Source organism: Carya illinoinensis, chromosome 13 (genome assembly GCF_018687715.1).
Source record: "Carya illinoinensis cultivar Pawnee chromosome 13, C.illinoinensisPawnee_v1, whole genome shotgun sequence".
Lineage (NCBI taxonomy): Eukaryota > Viridiplantae > Streptophyta > Magnoliopsida > Fagales > Juglandaceae > Carya > Carya illinoinensis.
The window spans coordinates 21,437,196-21,458,018 of NC_056764.1; the positions used below are offsets into that span (position 1 = coordinate 21,437,196).

The 20,823-nt window shown below is 34.0% G+C and overlaps 1 protein-coding gene across 1 annotated transcript; it reads right to left on the reverse strand.

Moving 5' to 3' along the window:
• Window positions 1-16,846: 16,846 nt before the first annotated feature.
• LOC122290758 (protein enabled homolog) lies at window positions 16,847-18,525 on the reverse strand. Its single transcript, XM_043098386.1, has 2 exons — window positions 18,319-18,525; window positions 16,847-18,140 (listed from the first exon to the last, which is right to left on the reverse strand). The coding sequence occupies exons 1-2, from the start codon at window positions 18,370-18,372 to the stop codon at window positions 17,424-17,426; spliced, it is 771 nt and encodes a 256-aa protein (XP_042954320.1). The 5' UTR covers window positions 18,373-18,525; the 3' UTR covers window positions 16,847-17,423.
• Window positions 18,526-20,823: the final 2,298 nt, after the last annotated feature.

Sequence of the window (20,823 nt, forward strand, 5' to 3'; positions counted from 1 at the left end):
ACTTGAGTTGAACGTTTTCAACGCTTGCAAGATGCCAGCACATTTTGATGACACAAGCGATCTGAATGCTGTGGAGAGTTTGACACCAACAGATTTTATTTGCTCAACTTCTCCATTCTCTGATGATGATTATATTTTTCAGACACCTGAATTTTTACTTGATGAGAAAATTGATCATATCAATGAAGATGACTTTGATTTTTTTGATTGTTTTGCAGATTCATCTTTACCACTTGAAGTACAATTTGCGGGAGCAAGATGGAAACCCCAGTTTGAAGCTCTACCACCACCAGACATGCTTAAATCTTCAGAGGAAGAAGTTCCTCAGTTGGAACTGAAACCACTTCCTCAAGATTTAAAGTATGTGTTCCTTGGTCCTGAAGAAGGCACTTTTCCGGTGGTAATTTCCTCAAAGCTAAATCAGAAGGATGAAGCCCAGTTGATTAAAGTATTAAGGAAGCATCGAGGCGCAATTGGTTGGACAATAGCTGACATCAAAGGCATTGATGCCGTTGTATGTACCCACAGAATCCATCTTGAAGACGATGCTAGACCGGTTCGTGATGCTCAACGTAGGCTCAATCCTACCATGAAGGAAGTTGTGAAAGAGGAGGTGCTTAAGCTACTCGCAGTGGGTATCATTTATCCCATCTCAGACAGTAAGTGGGTAAGTCCAACTCAAGTGGTACTAAAGAAATCTGGTTTGACTGTCATAAAAAATGATAAAAATGAGTTGATTCCAACTAGAATGGTTACTGGCTGGAGAATGTGCATTGATTATAGAAAACTTAACTCAGCCAGTAGGAAGGATCATTTTCCTTTACCATTCTTGGATCAAATTTTGGAAAGAGTAGCTGGTAATGCATACTATTGTTTCTTGGATGGCTATTCTGGTTATTATCAAATTGCTGTAGCACCTGAAGATCAGGAGAAAACCACTTTCACCTGTCCTTTTGGCACTTTTGCTTTTACTAGAATGCCTTTTGGTTTGTGTAATGCTCCAGCTACTTTTCAGAGATGCATGATGAGTATTTTTTCTGATATGATTGATGACATTTGTGAAATATTCATGGATGATTTATCTGTTTTTGGAAAATCCTTTGAGAGTTGTTTGCATAATTTGGCACGTATTCTCCAGAGATGTGAGGAAAAAAATCTTTTACTTAATTGGGAGAAATGCCAATTTATGGTCACTCAGGGCATTGTATTGGGGCATATTGTTTCTTCTGAGGGTATAAAGGTTGACAAGGCAAAGATTGAATTAATATCTAAACTTCCTATTCCTAGGACAGTTAGGAATATTCGTTCTTTTCTTGGTCATGCTGGCTTTTATAGGCGGTTTATTCAAGGGTTTAGTTCTATTGCAAAACCTTTGTGCACTCTTTTACAAAATGATATTGAATTTGTTTTGACTGATGAGTGCCAAAAATCTTTTGATACCCTTAAGAAATGGCTTACCACTGCACCTATTGTGAAACCTCCGCAGTGGGACCTTCCCTTTGAGATTATGACAGATGCTAGTGACTATGCCTTAGGAGCTGTTTTGGAGCAGCGGGTGGATAATAGACCATTTGCGATTTATTATGCTAGTAGAACCTTGAATGATGCCCAGAAAAATTATACCACTACTGAAAAAGAATTGCTTGCAGTAGTTTTTGCACTTGATAAATTTTGAACTTATAGTCTTGGTTCTCCTGTTACTATTTTCACTGACCACTCTGCTCTTAAGTATTTGTTGGCTAAGAAAGATGCAAAACCACGCTTGATTCGCTGGATTCTATTACTTCAAGAGTTCAACATCAACATTAAGGACAAGAAAGGAGTTGAAAACGTGGTAGCTGACCACCTCTCTAGATTGTCATCATCTCCTTCTTCAAATGTCAGCCTTCCTCTTGATGATAGTTTTCTGGATGAGCAATTGTTTGTGGTTGATAGAGCTCCCTGGTATGCTGACATAGTCAATTATTTGGTGACTAAGCGAATGCCTTTTGAATGGTCCACCCAAGATAAGCGTCAGTTTCTCTCTGAGGTAAGATACTTTTATTTTGATGATCCATATCTTTTTAAGTACTATTCGGACCAATTGATTCGAAGATGCATTCCTGATGATGAGTTTTCTTCAGTTTTGAGATTTTGTCATATGGGTGCATGTGGTGGTCATTTTTCAGCAAAGAAAACAGTTTCAAAAATTTTACAAAGCGGTTTTTACTGGCCGTCCATGTTTAAAGATGCTTATAATTTTTGCAAGGCTTGTGAGTCTTGTCAAAAATTGGGATCCATTAGCAAAAGAGACATGATGCCTCTTCCTCCTATTCTGACTTTAGAAATTTTTGATTGTTGGGGAATAGATTTCATGAGACCTTTTCCGGTTTCTTTTGGAAACACATATATTCTTTTAGCTGTGGATTATGTTTCAAAATGGGTGGAGGCCATTGCTTGCAAAACAAATGACCATCATGTTGTCCTGAAATTTTTACAATATTTGTTTGCTCGTTTTGGCATGCCAAAAATTATTATAAGTGATGGGGGTTCTCATTTTTGCAACAAACCATTTTCTACACTTGTGAAGAAATATGGTATTACACACAGAGTTTCTACCCCTTATCACCCTCAAACAAATGGGCAAACTGAATTGGCAAACAAAGAGATAAAAATTATTTTAGAGAAAACCATTAAGCCTAATAGGAAAGATTGGTCGGTTAAACTTCTTGATGCTTTGTGGGCTTATAGGACAGCTTTTAAAACAAATATAGGGATGTCTCCTTATCGATTAGTTTATGGTAAAGCTTGTCATTTATCTGTTGATATTCAGCATCGAGCTCTTTGGGCCATAAAACATGTTAACATGTCACTTGATGAAATTTCAGGGTTGAGAAAATTGCAATCAATGAATTGGATGAAGCTGGTCGAAATGCTTATGACAACGCTCAGATTACAAAGGAACGCATGAAAATTCTGCATGATCAGAAAATTCATCCAAAACATTTCACACTTGGCCAAGAAGTTCTTCTTTACAACTCTCGCTTGCACATTTTTCCTGGAAAGTTGAAATCCCGATGGAGTGGGCCATACATTGTAAAGACCGTTCATCCTCATGGTGCGGTAGACATTGTCAATCCAAAAAATGGTAATAGCTTCACTGTCAACGGACAACGTCTAAAGTCATTTCTGAAGGTCTTTGATCCACATGAAGAGATCTTGCTTGTGCAAGACCCCAGGGAAGTGTTTTGATTTGTTTCTCCTTCTTTACAGTTTTCTTTACTTGCTTTGTTTTTATTTGTTCTTTTGCTTTGATTTTATATTTCATGTTGATTGTTTGTTTTGCTTGCTTAGTTTTGTGCACTTTCTTTTCTTTCGTTCGACTCATTGAGGACTATGTCTCTCACTAGTTGGGGGTAGCATGTGTGCACAGTAAAAAAAAAAAAAATAAATAAATAAATAAGATTTGTGAAATTTGAGCATCCTGGTGGAGTAGTTGAGCGGGATCATTTGTGAAGATTTATTTTCAAGCTTAACCATAGAGCATGATTTTTGATGCATTATATTTTGTTGATATGTGGCTTGAAACACCGGGATGTTATGCTTATTGAGATGAAACTTGATAAAATTTTTGTAAAACGAAAGGCAAATTTTGAAGGACATTTTGCACATGCTTACGCTTGTAGTGTTCCTTATTTACCATTCATTGATTTAACACTGGAGAAGTAAACTGCAGGACTACCGAGCCATGCCAAAAAAAAAAAAAAAAAAGAAAAGAAAAGAAAAGAAAAAATGATTTGAAAAGAAAAGAAGAAAAGAAAAAGAAAAAGAAAAAGAAAACAGAGAGAAAAGGAATAAAGGCAACTTAGTGAATTTTCCTAAGTAAAAAGGGCTAGAAACAGTTACCCAAGACTTTGGGGGTTGAGTGTCCAACCTTTAAAAACAGAGCTGGCGTGAAAACTGTTAGACCCTTGGGCTTTGAGGTAGTTAGAATCAGCAATGATTAATCTTAAGGTTGAAAAATCCTATGGCAAATCATGGCTAGTAATAAGGAACACACAACCGATCTAGCTCCACACACACATTTGAGTTCTGAGACATTTGCCTTAATTCTATGTGAAAGATTGTTGAGATAGTCTTGGGGGTATAACCCTTGGTGGGTAAATCATGGCCAGAAACTGCCGCTCGAGCGAAGTCAGGCAGATTCAAACGCTCGACTTCCGCTCGACAGTGGGCTCGAGCGAGTTGAGGGAAAAGAGATCGCTCAAGCGAATTCAGGCAGAGTCGAACGCTCGATGTTCGTTCGACAGGCCGCTCGAGCGAACTTAGGCAGAGTCGAACGCTCGATGTTCGCTCGACACTCTGCTCGAGTGAATATCGCATTTTTACAGATCAGAGTTTATTCCGCCGTCAGAGTATATATATATTTATTTTACATCTTAGGATGACTCTTGGGCTGGAAAACTCAGTTTTGAGTAGAGAAACACTTATAATTCATTTTTCCTTTGATTTTCGTTCAGATTCGGAGAGGAGAATTCATTCAATCGATCATTCACGCAGCTATACAATTTCCACTGGATCATTCACTCACACTGCAGCAGATTGAAGAACTCCTTGAGGGGTCCAATTGCCACTGCAGCTCAGCCTCCTCCACCGCTTTGAATCTTCATCTCCATTCAACTGGCTTGATCTTTTCAATTCCCTACTTGCTATTTCATTTCAGTTTTGAGTTTCTGAATTATTTTAGAGAATTTTGATTTAGACGTTTGAGAAATTTATTTGTTATTTATTTAATTCATGTTATTTATTTTTATCATTTCGTTAAACTTTCATTTTAGTAGTGATTACAATTAAGGTGGTTTAATTTAAGAATTTGTGATTTGAATATAATGATGAATCCTAGAACATTGAATTTGGGGCTTTTCAATTTTTTGTGCATGTTTTATCAATTACTTCCTAATTTAGTTTAATTCTTAATCTAGTTTTATTAATTTCTGAGTTTAATCTATTAGTCCTTTATATTCCAATCCGACAATCAAAATCTAAAAACATGAATCTAGTCCATGACTAGTACCCTTTTCCATCCATTGCACATACCATCATTTTATTTTCTCTTTGTTTCACCTTTCTCAACGAGTTTGATTTTTAAGTAACTTTCCCTGAGGAGACGATCTATGAATTTATTCCTAATTATTACACGACATCCTCCTGCACTTGGGATAGCTTTAGTGCTACTCATTTTTGAGTGAGTCACCATTCTATCTCACTAGGGGACTCTCGCAACCCCTCTCCGGTTTTCACCAACATCTTAAATGTATTACTTTGCACAGAAATTTTAAAAGCTGTAGTCCACAGCACTTTGTTCATATTAACATGATTTATTTTATCACTCATCTTTAATAAATATACATTGATAATGTCATGTAATATTGTATGTCCTTTGTCACTTACATCTTTAAACTGATATGCGTCATCAAGAAAATTTTCATCTCTCCAACATTCCAACAAATAATTTATATAGATTTCACAATTTTCAAAATATAATACATCGTACCTAAAGTAAATATTTTTATAATCACCATCAAACTTTTCATTACAAAACTTTTATGGATGGCAACAATAATCGTAATAAAAATTTATAGCGAATATCTACGAAATTAGAATGTAAAAGGTATTTACTTATTTTGGATGAAGTTTGGGATTTTCTTGATCTACATGAGATAGGAATCCGCGATAACTAGAAGAATAGTAAGGTGGTATTGGCCACTAGATATCGAGACATTTGTCATTATATGGAAACTGATGAACAAATTTATAAGAGGCAATTGTCTACTGCTGATGCATATAAAATGTTCCATGAAAAAATGGGTTGGAATGTAAATCTTCCAGGCATTGAACCAATAGCCTAATTAGTTGTTAATGAGTGTGTTGGTTTGTCACTCTTGATAGAAAGGGTAGCGAGAGCTTTCAGGAAAAAAGATGGTATTCACTTCTTGAATGATAGATTAAGAAGTTTATGGAGATGACCAAGTATCAAAATCGAGAGCAAGGATAATTGATTGAGTTTTTAAAGTTTTGTTATGACGAGTTAGAAGGTGAGGATAAAAATGTTTGCTTTAGGCACGACGCATTATATCTTGAAAACTGTGAAATTTATATAAATTATTTGTTGGAATGTTGGAGAGATGAAAGTTTTCTTGGTGATGCTTATCAATTTAGAGTTGCAAGTGAAAAATAACATACAATATTACATAACATTATCAATGTATGTTTGTTAGAGATGAATGATAAAATAAATCATGTTAATGTGAACAAAGTGCTGTGGACTACAGCTTTTAAAATTTCTATGCAAATTAATACATTTAAGATGTTGGTGAAAACCAGAGAGGGGTTGCGAGAGTCCCCTAGTGAGATAGAATGGCAGCAAGTAAATCAAATTTTCTTGATGGAAAATGACTTGTGCACTTTGCCTGAAATGCCAGATTGCAAGAATCTCTCAACTTTTTTTTCTCTGCAGAAACCATTTTCTATGAGTAATTCTTCAGCTATTCTTTAAACTAATGCAAAATAAATGAGTCCTAAACTTATATGGGAGTGGTATTACATTATTGTCCGTATTTATATTTTGTCTAACGATTCTCAGACTAATCAATTTGAATTCCTGCATCAATCTAATACAAATCCCAATTAGCATAAGACTCGTGCAACTGGAGATGCTTGACATTCGAGGTATTGGGATAAATTATTTTTCGACATAGATTGGACGTTCCATTCAGTTGAAGTGTTTGTTAATGTCACTGTATTTGAGCAATGGACAATTGAACGACGTGGAATTCCATTAAAATATTTTGTCAAATATTTCTTTATTGGAAGGGCTGAGAATTGATGTGGATCCAAACAATTGAACATGGAATGTAGTATCAAAGGCTATTACTGAGGACGCATTGCTATCTTATCACTTTTGACTTTGCTTTCAATTTACTTTCCTGAAGTAGATTGTTTAGATATTTTTATCTCAAAAGCCTTGGAAGGAAGGATATCCATTTCAAATTATAGTTTTTTTATGGTTGACATGCGTTAGCCAAGTTTTGAATTATTAATTGTTTTGAATATCAGATCATGAAATATTTGAAGTTTGCAAATTGCAGAGGGGTTGATTGTACAATTTTATATATTTTTTTCAAAAAAACTTATGCAAATGAATTGTCAATAGTATCAACAAGATGCGAGGTTGTTTAATCGAAGAGTGCAAAGAAATTAAAACAATTGTTGATTGTAATAGTATCACAAGAAGTGTGCTAGAGTGCTTATAAAAGTTGTACATAAACAATGTCCTATAGTTGTAAGCATTTGGGAAAGAGTTGTTTGTGCTAGAAGTTCAGCCCAACTAATAACCCTAACTTTGAGCAGATGCAAGAAGTTAAAGAAGATATTTACCAAATGAATGATTAAACAATTATTGCGGCGACTAACTGGCATATATGATGCCTCTCAATACATATCCTAATCGATATTCATACCATTGGGGTAGCCAGGTAGATGTGATTTATTTTTGTAAAAATATTTCTCTTAAGTATAATTTAGTCGCCGTAATAGTTGTTCAATCATTCATTCGAAGAATATCTTCTTTAACTTCTGGCATCTGCTCAAAGTTTGGGTTGTTAGTTGGGCTAGACATCTAGCATGAACAACTCCTTCCCAAATGCTTACTATTCTAGGGCATTGTTTATGTATAACTTTTCTAAGTACTCTTGCACACTTTTTGTGATACTATTACCATCAACAATTGTTTTAATTTCGTTGCACTCTTCAATCAAACAACCTCGCATCCCGTTAATACTATTGACTCCAAAGTCTGACAGTTTTAAGTTCCTTTGTGTCCAATCAATTCAAATGCATTGATTTTTTTAAAAATATCTAAAATTACACAATCAACCCCTTTACTATTTGCAAACTTTAAACACTTCATGATCTGATATTCAAAACAATCAATAATTCAAAACCTGGCTAACGCATGACAATCAACAAAAAACTAGACTTTGAAGTGAAAATCCTTCCATACAGGGCTATTTGAGATAAAAATATCCAAACAATCTACTTCAGAAAAGTAAATATTTTTATCTTTACTATCAAACTCTTCATTACAAAACTTTTATGGATGACAATAATAATCGTAATGAAAATTTATGGCGAATATCTACGAAATTAGAATGTAAAAGGTATCTACTTATTTTGGATGAAGTTTGTGATTATCTTGATCTACATGAGATAAAAATCCACGATAACTAGAAGAATAGTAAGGTGGTATTGGCCACTAGATACTGCAACATTTGTCATTATATGGAAACTGATGAACAAATTTATGAGAGGCAATTGTCTACAGCTGATGCATATAAAATGTTTCAGGAAAAAAGTGGGTCGGAATGTAAATCTTCCTGGCATTGAACCAATAGCCTAGTTAGTTGTTGATGAGTGTGCTGATTTGTCACTCTTGATAGACAAGGTAGTGAGAGCCTTCAGGAAAAAAGATAATATTCACCTCTGAAATGATGGATTAAGGTGTTTACAGAGATTTTGAGGATAAAAATATTTACTTTAGGTACGTTGCATTATATCTTGAAAACTGTGAAATCTATATAAATTATTTGTTAGAATGTTGGAAAGTTGAAAGTTTTCTTGGTGACACATAGCAGTTTAGAGTTGCAAGTGAAAAATGACATACAATATTACATGACATTATCAATGTATATTTGTTAGAGATGAGTGATAAAATAAATCATATTAATATGAACAAAGTGTTGTGGACTACAGCCTCTAAAATTTCTATGCGAAGTAATACATTTAAGATGTTGGTGAAAACCAAAGAGGGGTTGCAGGAGTCCCCTATTGAGATAGAATGACAGCAAATAAATTAAATCTCCTTAATGAAAAATAACTTGTGCACTTTACCTGAAATGTCAGATTGCAAGAATATCTTAACTTGTTTTTTCTCTGCAGAAACCATATTCTACAAGTAATTCCTCATTCATTTTTTAAACTTATGCAAAATATACGAGTCCTAAACTTATATGGGACTGATATTACGTTATTGTCAGCATTTATATTTTATCTAACATGCCTCAAAGTGATCAATTTGAATTCTTGCATCAATCTAATGCAAATCCCAATTAGTATAGGACTCGTGCAACTGGAGGTGCGTAACATTCGAGATACTAGCATAAATTATTTTTCGATATAGATTGGACGTTTGATTCAGTTGAAGTGTTTTTTTAATATCACTGTATTTGGGCAATGGACAATTGAATGATGTGGAATTCTATCAAAATGTTTAATCAAATCTTTCTTTATTTAAAGAGCTGAGAATTGATGTGGATCCAAAAAATTAAACATGGGATAGAGTATCAAAGGCTATTATTGAGGACGCGTGGCTACCTTATCACATTTGACTTCGCTTTTAATTTTCTTTCTTGAAGTAGATTGTTTTGATATTTTTAGCTCAAATAGCCCTGTAAGGAAAGATTTCCACTACAAATTCTAGTTTTTTACTGGTTGCCATGTGTTAGCCAGGTTTTGAATTATTGATTGTTTTGAACATCAAATTATGAGGTGTTAAAAATTTGCAAATAGTAGAGGGGTCGATTGTGCAATTTTAGATATTTAAAAAAAAAAACTGATGCATTTGAATTAATTGGATACAAGGAAACTTAAGACTGTCAGACTTCAGAGTCAACAACATCAACGGTATGTGAGGTTGTTTAATTGAAGAGTGCAACGAAATTAAAACAATTGTTAATGGTAATAGTATCACAAGAAGTATGCTAGAGTGCTTAGAAAAGTTGTACATAAACAATGTCTTAGAATAGTAAGCATTTGGGAAGGAGCTATTCGTGCTAGAAGTCTAACTCAACTAACAACCCTAACTTTGAGTAGATGCCAGAAGTTAAAGAAGATATTCTCCGAATGAATGATTGAACAACTATTGCAGTGACTACCTGGCATATATGATGTCTCCCAATACATATCCAAATCAATATTCATTCCATCGGAATAGTTAGGTAGATGCCAGAAGTTAAAGAAGATATTCTCCGAATGAATGATTGAATAACTATTACGGCGACTAAATTGTACTTAAGAGAAATATTTTTACAAAAATAAATTGCATCTACCTAGTTATCACATGGAATGAATATTGATTTGGATATGTATTAGGAGACATCATATATGCCAGGTAGTCGCCGCAATAGTTGTTCAATCATTCATTTGGAGAATATCTTCTTTAACTTCTTGCATCTGCTCAAAGTTAGGGTTATTAGTTAGGCTAGACTTTTAGCACGAACAACTCCTTCCCAAATGCTTACAACTCTAGGACATTGTTTATGTAAAACTTTTCTAAGCACTCTAACACACTTATTGTGATACTATTACAATCAACAATTGTTTTAATTTCGTTGTACTCTTGAATTAAACAACTTTGCATCCTATTGATGCTATTGACAATTCATTTGCATAATTTTTTTTAAAATATCTAAAATTGCACAATCAACCCCTCTACAATTTGTAAACTTTAAACACTTCATAATCTGATATTCAAAACAATTAATAATTCAAAACCTGGCTAACGCATGGCAACCAACAAAAACTAGAATTTGAAATGGAAATCCTTCCATACAGGGTTCTTTGAGATAAAAATATTAAAATAATCTATTTCAAGAAAGTAAATTGAAAGCAAAGTCAAATGTGATAAGATAGCCACGTGTCCTCAATAATAGCCTTTGATATTATATCCCATGCTCCATTTTTTTGATCTACATAAATTCTTAACTCTTCCAACAAAGAAAGATTTGACAAAACATTTTGATGGAATTCGTTTAATTATCTATTGCCAGAATACAATGACATTAATAAACACTTCAACTGAATCAAACGTCCAATCTATGTCGAAAAATAATTTATCCTAGTAACTCGAATGTCAAGCACCTCCAGTTGCATGAGTCCTATGCTAATTGAGATTTCCATTAGATTGATGCAAGAATTCAGATTGATTACTGTGAGGCACATTAGACAAAATATAAATGCTAACAATAATGTAATATCAGTCTCATGTAAGTTTAGCACTTGTAAATTTTGTATAAGTTTAAAGAATGGCTGAGGAATTACTCTTAGAAGATGGTTTCTGTAGAGAAACAAAGTTGAGAGATTCTTGCAATCTGAAATTTCAGGTAAAGTCTACAAATCATTTTCCATCAAGGAGATTTGATTTGCTTGCTGTCGTTCTATCTTAGTAGGGGACTCTCGCAACCCTTGTCTCATTTTCACCAACATCTTAAATGTATTACTTTACATAGAAATTTTAAAAGTTGTAATCCACAGCACGTTGTTCATGTTAACATAGTTCATTTTATCACTCCTCTATAGCAAATACACGTTGATAATGTCATGCAAAATTGTATGTCATTTTTTTCCCTTGCAACTCTAAATTGATATGCATCACTAAGACCTCAGCTCTCCAACATTTCAAATAATCAATATAGATTTCATAGTTTTTAAGATATAATGCACCGTGCCTAAAGCAAATATTTTTATCCTCATCATCTAACTCGTTATAACAAAATTTTAAAAACTCAATCAATTCATCCTTGCCCTCGATTTTGATACTTGGTCATCTTCGTAAACTCCTTAGTCCATCATTCAGAGGTGAATATCATCTTTTTTCCTGAAGGCTCTCGCTACCCTGTCTATCAAGAGTGACAAACCAGCATACTCATCAACAACTAACTAGGTTATTGGTTCAATGCCTGGAAGATTGACATTCTGACCCACTTTTTCCTAGAACATTTTATATGCATCAACTGTAGACAATTACCTCTCATAAATGTGTTCATCAGTTTCCATATAATAACAAACGTCATGGTATCTAGTGGCCAACACCACCTTACTATCCTTCTAGTTATCATAGATTCCTATCTCATGTAGATCAAGACAATCCCAAATTTCATCCAAAAGAAGTAGACACCTTTTACATCTCAAATTCCTATCTCATGTAGGTCTCAAGATGCACAAAGATGGAGCTTGAAAGGCTTTTCTTGTCATAAATAGACCATGGGTCAAACCTAACACAAGTTAGGCCCAAAAGGCCTTATGCCTTCCTCATACTTGGGCTAATCTTTTTAAAGGCTATCCTATCAAGACTTAAACTCTTATAAGGCTTTTAAGTTTTGGCCCATAACTTTCTAAGGTTTTAAGGGCCTTAAGTGAATCACGAATGGCTTGCTTACTAAACTGCTTAGTCTTAACCCTCAAGTTTAACCATTAATTACACTAACTTCTATAGTCTAAATAAGTCTAACTATCTCTAATAAAAATTAAAAAAAGATATAATAATTCTTATATATAAAAATAAAAATAAAGCCCAAAATTATAAACTTATTCTAAAGGTGTTTAAAGATTAATCCTAAACGGTAATTAGGCGGGGTGTTGCAATGACAGATTCCCTTAGTTGCAAATCATGAGGGGTGTTCTCTTCACTAATGTCTATGCCAAAAGAAATAATAAAAGACATGGAGAGACTTAACGTAGAAGTCATCAAGGAGGCTTAGGGGAGGGACCTAAAAGCAAACTCCAGAACGAGGAAGGGAATGGGGATTCCAACTCTCAAAAAAGTAAATTCTAATGTACTGATGGAGGACTTGCATTCCTAACAATGAAGAAATCAAGAAAATCATCATGGATGAAGCCCATCAATCTATTTACTTTGTAGATTCCAGGAGTACAAAAATATATTGAGACTAAAACAAATAAATATTTGGTGAAATAACATAAAAATGGAGAGATTGTGCAATTCGTAGAAAGGTGTTTGACTTGTCATCAAGTCAATGTAGAACACCAGAAATCAGTAGAACTCTTGAACCCTTTAAAAATCCAAAAATGGAAATGAGAATGAATTACCATGGGTTTTGTAATGGGATTCCCAGGGCACCAAAAATATACGATATCATTTGGGTAGTAGTGGATCATCGATCAACCAAGTCACCTTAATCCTACCAAATAAAGTTAGAAGCTAAATAGATAAATTGGCAGACCAGTATATGGGAGAAATTGTTTGTCTACAATCTACATGAAGTCTTGATATCCATCGTCTCTAATAGAAATCCTCATTTCACAGCAAAACTTTGGTTGTCAAATCACTGTTTGATACTCCCACTATAATATTTGAGAAAATGAAATAGCTACCTATATATTGTCTTGATTTGTAACGCACTAGACAATATGGAAACCTATTCAGCTTCGGGTATGATAATATCTTTTTTGTTTTTAGTAAGGTTTAGTGATGATAATCAATTGGCGTAAAGGCATCTTGTCTGTCAAATTGCTAGATACAATTTCTATTAATGTAGTACTATTATTGATTTCAATTAGTTGACAATTTGTAATATTTTTAGATTAATTTGTAATAGTTTTAGATTAATTTTTATTCATGTAATAGCTTAGAATACTTATATTTTTATGTTTTATACTGTAGACAACCTTTGTTTAATTTTATGTATATGCAAATTGTAAATTAAATATATTTTTTTAAAAGAAATGATATTTGCATTCATAGATTGTGAAAGCGTCATGCACTAATTTTGAAAAAAAAAAAAGTAAATATGAGACTCATATGAAAAAAATTAATTTTTTAATAGTGTACCCTACTCTTTTTTAAAATGAGTGTGCAATGCTTATACAACCTATGACTGCATCTAGCATTACTTTTTTTTTTTTTTCCAATTTGGGCCCAAACTAGTCCAAAAATAGGTTTTGGGCCTAGTGTGCCTTGAGCCCATTTGATAGGTACTTGGCATAGGAGATGCACCTATTCATGCAGGGGTTTGATATATTGTCTTGGTAGAAGGTCAATGTCGTTAAGTATCTTCTCCTTGGAGACATAGCCTATAGTATTTTGGCTATCTTTATTACCACATTAGTCTCAAAGTCGGCCTTTAGCATGAGGGGGTGCATATTAGATCCATTTAAGAATTCACTATCTCCAACCACTATGGAGGTTGATTTGCACTGAAAATTGGATTAAAGGGAGGCCAATTCCTATTTAGGATTTGGTAGACTTTGCAGAGACCGTGGAGGAGATGAGTGGTTCACTCTAATAATGTTTTTGCTTATAATATATTGTGTTATTACTTATATTCAAATTTAATTATTGTAAGGACAACTTTGATAAATGTACCTACGTCTCTATTAGCGGCAATATGGCTTCTCCGTTTGATTCATCATTACCATTGGTTTGTATAATGATTTTCTTTTTTATTTGTAGTATGTATAATGTTTATTTTTGTAATTGTAATTGGTTTTTTTGTATTTTTTTCCTGCTTTTACATACTCATTGTCACATGTTCAATCCCAATGATCTCATCTTCAATCTCAATTTTATCTTGGTTTGTAATTATAATTTTGTATCTTTATCACACACACACACACACATAATATTTATATTTATGATTTTTTCTTCTTTGTTTTTCAGATTTTATAATCTCACACCCTCTCCTGCCTAAGTTTTAACCCTAATCCCAAATTCTCAAGGATCTAATTTGCAATCATTGATAGTCTAACTTTGTTTGTACTTGTTGCTTTATGCTTTTAATTTTTTTTTTTTTTTTACATATGTATATATCATTATATTGTTTGTATTTTGTATTTTATAATATCACATTTTCACTTGCCCACCACCACCAGATTCTAATCTCATAACTCAAAGTCATCTAGTATGTCACATTGTCATATGCAATTTCTAATATTGTAATATTATTGATTTCAATTATGTGACAATTTATAATATTTTTAAATTAATTTGTAATAGTTTTAGATTAATTTTTATTATTGTAAAAGCTTAGAATACTTATATTTTTATGCTTTATGCTTTAAACAACATTTGTTTAATTTATGTATATGTAAATTGTAAAATAAACATAATTTTTTAAGAGAAATTATATTTACAGTTATGGATTGTGAAAGCAGCGCACTCGCTTTAAAAAAAAAAGTAAATATGAGACTTATATAAAAAAAATTAATTTTTTAATAGTAAACCTTACTCTACAATCCATAATTGTGTCTAACATTACTCTTTTTTAAAATTTGGGTGTAAACTAGCTCAAAAAGAGATTTTGGGACATTATTTAGTCCAGAAAGAGGTTTTGGGCCTATGGGCCCATTTTCTCCGGATGGGAGGCGGATGGACCCGGTGTCCAAATCTACCCCTTATCATTGAGACGGGGGCCTCGCCTTTAGATGGCGGGGCTAGATCTACGGGTGAACCACACCTTTGCCAAGGGGCAAGGTGTGGGATGCGGCCTCTCCCACTCACGTTCCTAATTGTTATCTTCGAAATTATTTTTTTTTTAAAAACAAAAGAAAAAAAAAAAAGAACTGAAAACCGTTTTAGAATGATGATATTTTGTACTAAAATTCTGAACAAAAAAAATTACTATAACAAAAGTTTGTCACAATAATTCCACATAGACATAATACATGACAGAGTTCTTTCTCCAAGATGAGAGGAAACTTCCTTCAATCTAATTAGAAAATTAATGAACATACACATGTAAAAAATTTCGGTTATGCTTTTAAAAAAATCATAAATTTGTCACATGATTAATAAATAATTCATATTTATAAATAAGTTTGAGAAAATTTGGTCCAATCCAATTTAAGAGGAAAAAATCTGCCACTTAAAAGCGCGTCTATATGGATAAGAAGGTGACTGAGGACTAAACTCCCCACAAATTTGCAAGATAAGCATCCAGGTCAGTGCCGAGGATGCAGAAGATAGCGAGGGATAGCGGTGACAGGACGTTTACCATGTGAAGAGATCATGAGGCGGGAAGGTCTTGTCTAATTCAGTATACCAGAAGGGTCTTTGGGTCAAGGGGTTGTCTCGATCCATCCAACCAAAGAAACCAACTTTATACGATGAACCAACCCCTGTGCCGTGTGGACTACACTGCACTCCACTTGCTTACATTTTTGCTTTCAGGGGTCTGGCGACTGACATTCATATTCCTAAATGGTTTGAAGGGTCCAAATCGGTGGTTCGAGGACTTGTTTTGGTGTCATTCCACAGATTAAATACGGCGGGCATTGCCCGAGGGGCATGTCTCTGTCTTACTGCATTTTCTTTTCCAACAGAAAAATGGGATCAAACTACACACTGTTATCTTCACAGCAATTAGTTATATATTCTCATTGGGGTTCCATGCTCATGCACATGGTTTCAACTTTATGTTAGGTCCAAACGTCATATTTGATTGAAAAATTGATTGATGCCCAATGAGAAGAAAGAATATTAAGTGGGACTCATAATCCCAAAACCCTTATTGCTTGTCATTGGATTGGAAGAGGCAGGCGGGAAACAAAAGCAACTATATTGTCAGCGGATTGTGTAAAAAGACAAGAATAATTCTTTGAAGATCTTTATATCACGTACGATCCTGATACAATTTGATTTGGAATTTATCTTTTAAATTAAATCAAATTATGACATATAAACTTAATTTGGAATTTATCTTTTAAATTAAATCAAATTATGATGACATATAGACGTTATAGGATATAAATGCAAGAAAAAAATGAAATTTCTAGCTTGTCAAGTGGTATGTTGCGATCAAAATTGTCAAATTTTAACCAAATTAATATCTAATAATTTTAAAAAATTTCAATCAAAGTATTTAAGCAGTGTTGCAACCATATTTCAACTTTAACACCCTGATTAATATTATGTGCTCAATTAATTAAGAGAGAGGGGAGTAGATGGACAAATGGAGGTTAGTGTATAAGGAACAGAGCAGGGCAGATGGAATTCATTTTAAGAAACAAGAGATTAGACATCAATAATCATACTTGCATTAATATAATCATACATCACACCAGCAGTAGATCCTGATTCTGATTTGTGGGATCCACTCAACCCGACAAGCAGGGCTCTAAGACCTTCTGGTTGTTGGACATATCTATCTCCCCCTCCCGCTTCCAACCCTAACAACTCCACACCCATCATCTTAATTTTTGACGAAATGCAATCCATCTCACGCTTCCTGTCACACGCGCGCGCGCGCGCACTCTGAGCTAATATCAACGTTACCAGTTTACATCAAGCAACAAGTCTAAGAGAAATCAAACCCCTATTGCATCTTGGGGGCAAATCTAAAATGTGAAGAAAAAAAGAGACAAAATCTCCACCCAAACTAAAAGCACCAGCTGAAAGCAGCCTAGAGCAGGCTCTCTTTCTTCTATCAGTGAGTTAAAACTCTGGATAACTTGTTTTCTAGAACAAACCTCTGTACAAATGCCAGATCGGTTACATAACCAACTTGCAATTAAATCCTCACTACCTTGTAGTAGTAATTAACTTATAATTGTAATGAAAAATATGGGGATTAATTACTTTGAAATGGTTGTCATTGGATTATGAGCCTTTGGTACTTCGTCTCTGTAGGACAATCAGAGCCTTCACACAGAACCCTTTTTCTATTGATGCCACAGCTGGTGGGGGTGTTGCAACTGAAAATGTTAGCCAATGAGTCTTGGCGGAACTCTGGTTGTGGCGGTGGTGAAGGAATGGTTACAGGAGGAATCTCAAAGGACTCAAGTGGTGGGGGTGGGTGCCTCCATTGGGGAAGAGGTCCAGCCAGAAGAAGAGTCTGAAGGAGTGGACCTGCTTTCATCACTGCCTGTAAAAGCTTACCCTTTTCAGGTAATGGCTTCTCAGGGAATGGCTCTACTGTTGTTTGTGGCAAAGATTGGGTTGCTGGTGGTGGAGGCAATCTGGAAGGTGGAATTGGGTCAACAATTGGAGAGGAAACAATGCTCTCCTCACAGTCTGAGGATGAGAAGCCGTTGTTGGAGTCGATTCCTCTTCTGGGTTCGTCTTCAATGCTGGAAATTCCTGAAAGAGGAGCAGTTTGTTGATGCTGTTGCTGGAATAAGAGCTTCTCAAGGAGGAGTCTTTGGCATTTCTCTTGTGCTTCGTCTCTTTCTCTGATGGCTTTGCTAAGCAGATCTTTGAGATGAAGTAACTGATCATCTCTCTTTCTAAGCTCCTCATGAGCTGCCAACCTTGTTTGCTCAAGTTCCAGAGTAGTGAACAAAAGAGAAGTTCTGAGCTCTTCCATTGTCTGTATGATCAAAATAGACATCAAACATGTGTAATTAGCTCTCAAATGGCAAAGAAAGGAACCCCATTATGCATTTATGAGCAGGGAAAAGAGAACGAAAACCCATTAACCTCCGCTACTACAAAAACCAAATTAAACTAAATCCTCAGACAATCACAACACAAAAGAAACTCGTTACCTTTCCTTGGTTGTAGTAAGCCCAGCTAGGAAGAGGATTGCGTTGGTCTTCCATGTTCCTGTAAATGGACTGAAAAATTGAACCAAGTATTTATCAGAGAGAGAGGGAGAGAGAGAGAGAGAGAGAGGTGGGAGGTTTTGAGCGGTTCTCTCTCTTATAAGAAGTAGTTGCCACTGTTTTCTGTTGTAATCTTTGCTTTTTTCCTCAGTAGGAGTTGAACAAAAGTGCAAAAGGCCAAAAGCGTAGCAAGCCAATTCCTATATGCTGTGCTCTCTCCGTCTGAGTCTGAGTCTTTATTTTTATTTTTATTTTTTGGGAAAGAAAATAAAAATAAATAAATAAATAAAAATTACCGAGTCTATGGCTCTATGCACAATCTAGCGCGGCGAATCATGTATCAGCGATAAAAGCGGGAGCAAAGAAACCAGTTTCCCCATGTCCTATCCTGTTGATACAGACCTTCTTCAGGAATCACTTCGACTTTTGTACCCACTTGCATAAAATTGGAAGAGACTGCACAAATGTAAAGTTTCATCAGCAAAACCATTTAAATTTTACAACCCCACTTTATATTATATTCTTATAATTATTTTTTAATTGAGATTTAAATTCTACATAAATGGTTTTCATTTAAAAAAAAAAGTGATAAAAATAGTAGTTTGAATTTTTCTTATTTAGAGGATGATTAAGCCCACACACAAATAATACCTCGTGTGACTTGAAAATGCTGCCGTTTAGCCCAATCAAAGTCATGATGCGTTTGCTGCATATATCTTGTCCTGTGGAAATGATTTCAAGCATGAAGAAAGTTGCGGGAGTTTTTCGTGGGATAAAAATATTGCGTCAAATAAGAACAAAGTTGAGTACTTTGAAATTGTATTGATGGTTCCAAACTCAATGTTTCAGTACATCTTTGGATGAAGTAGACGCTTCTCATGTTCTTGTCTTTCGAACAAATGGTCTTATTTGATAGTTAGGTTTCTACGCAGAGGGGTTTGGCAAGCTTCAAACCCACGTGTTCTCATGATATGTAAGTAGAATTTTTATCCTTAGATTTTATTTTTTATTTTCCCAATTTAATTGTGTATTTATTTATATGCATAACGCATTTTTTTTTTTTTTAAATTCGTCAAAGAAAAATTAAAAATATGTGGGAAATAGCTAACAATCTTATGGTAATAGATTAAAAATATGCATTGCCTCTAGCACTTTGTATCCTTCTATAGCGTGTACATCTCAACCGTGATGATTTTATCTATCATTTCTACTCTTTTTTGTCAACCGCAAAACTCTTTCGTGAGATTAAAATTCTAATCTTTTTACAAAGGAAGAACACATCAATTGAACTATAAATCAATCGGTATAACGCCAACTTCTGTCGTATATTCACTTCTCAACCCAAATGGCAAGGTTTTTCCAGTTTGTTGATTTTTCTCTCACACGTGGGCTGCCTTTCCCAATAAATCCAAACAAGGATTTCTTGTTAAAATTTCTCTCCTTGCAATCCAAAGAATTTGATTAACCCATTTTGAAATTTTCCTTCTTTGAGTTATTTTTTTCTGTTTTGAATGTCAAATTAGTATACTTCTCTTTGCAAAGATTAATATCTAGTCATACTCTTAACGTAACGTCTCAATAGAAAACTCAAACCATATGACATATACTTTAAATAATATAATTTGAATCTCATTGAAACCTTATAAAGAATAAAAACTTCTTATTTTTAAGTAACGTAAAATCTCATATATCAGTTACAGTTAACTTTATAACGTAAAGAGAGTACCACACTTAACCTAATAGGCCAATGATTAAATTTTTTAAGCGGCTATAAATTCACTAATTCAACCACATACTAAAGCTCCCAATAATATTGCAGAACGGAAGAAAGGGTTACATCCGAGCAGTATTTATTTGAAAAGATATGGCTAAACTTTTAAGCAAGTGATTGATGATTTCTAGATAATATTAATATTATAAGAGTCGTAATAAAAATAAATAAAACCTAATGTTAGGTAGGATTCTTTAACTTTTACTCGGAATTTTCGAGAGAATTTTGGTTCCATTATTATTATTTTAAAGAAAAAGGAATGATCAACTCTCCAGTCATGTCGTGTTTCGTACATATTTCTTTGGTCCGTTGAAAATACAGGCAACCCTAACACCTTCTTCCATCTCTTCAGCTTGACCTCTAGCAATTGTATAAGAATATTCCAACTTAAAATCATATTCTAATATTTCATTTTCCAAACCATAATTTTATAAAATTAAGCCTTGATTTTTTCTGTTCAATGGACATGCCAAAACTTGTTTCCCTTAAAATTTTAAGAGAAAAATAATTTGTATAGTTTTAGGTTATATAAATTTCACGTATTGATTTAAAAATATAATTTATATTAAAAAGATTTATTTTTTAACTATAGATCTCGCTAATTTTTAAAATAAGCAGACGAAATTTATATACCTTAATATTATATTTAATATTAATTTTTTAATACTATATTTAAT

Bases quoted from the DNA above. Each gene is read 5' to 3' on its own strand.
- LOC122290758 (XM_043098386.1), bottom strand. From the start codon at position 18,372: ATGGAAGACCAACGCAATCCTCTTCCTAGCTGGGCTTACTACAACCAA. The intron at 18,141-18,318 runs GTAACGAGTTTC...TTGATCATACAG, and splicing joins CTTACTACAACCAAGGAAAG to ACAATGGAAGAGCTCAGAAC.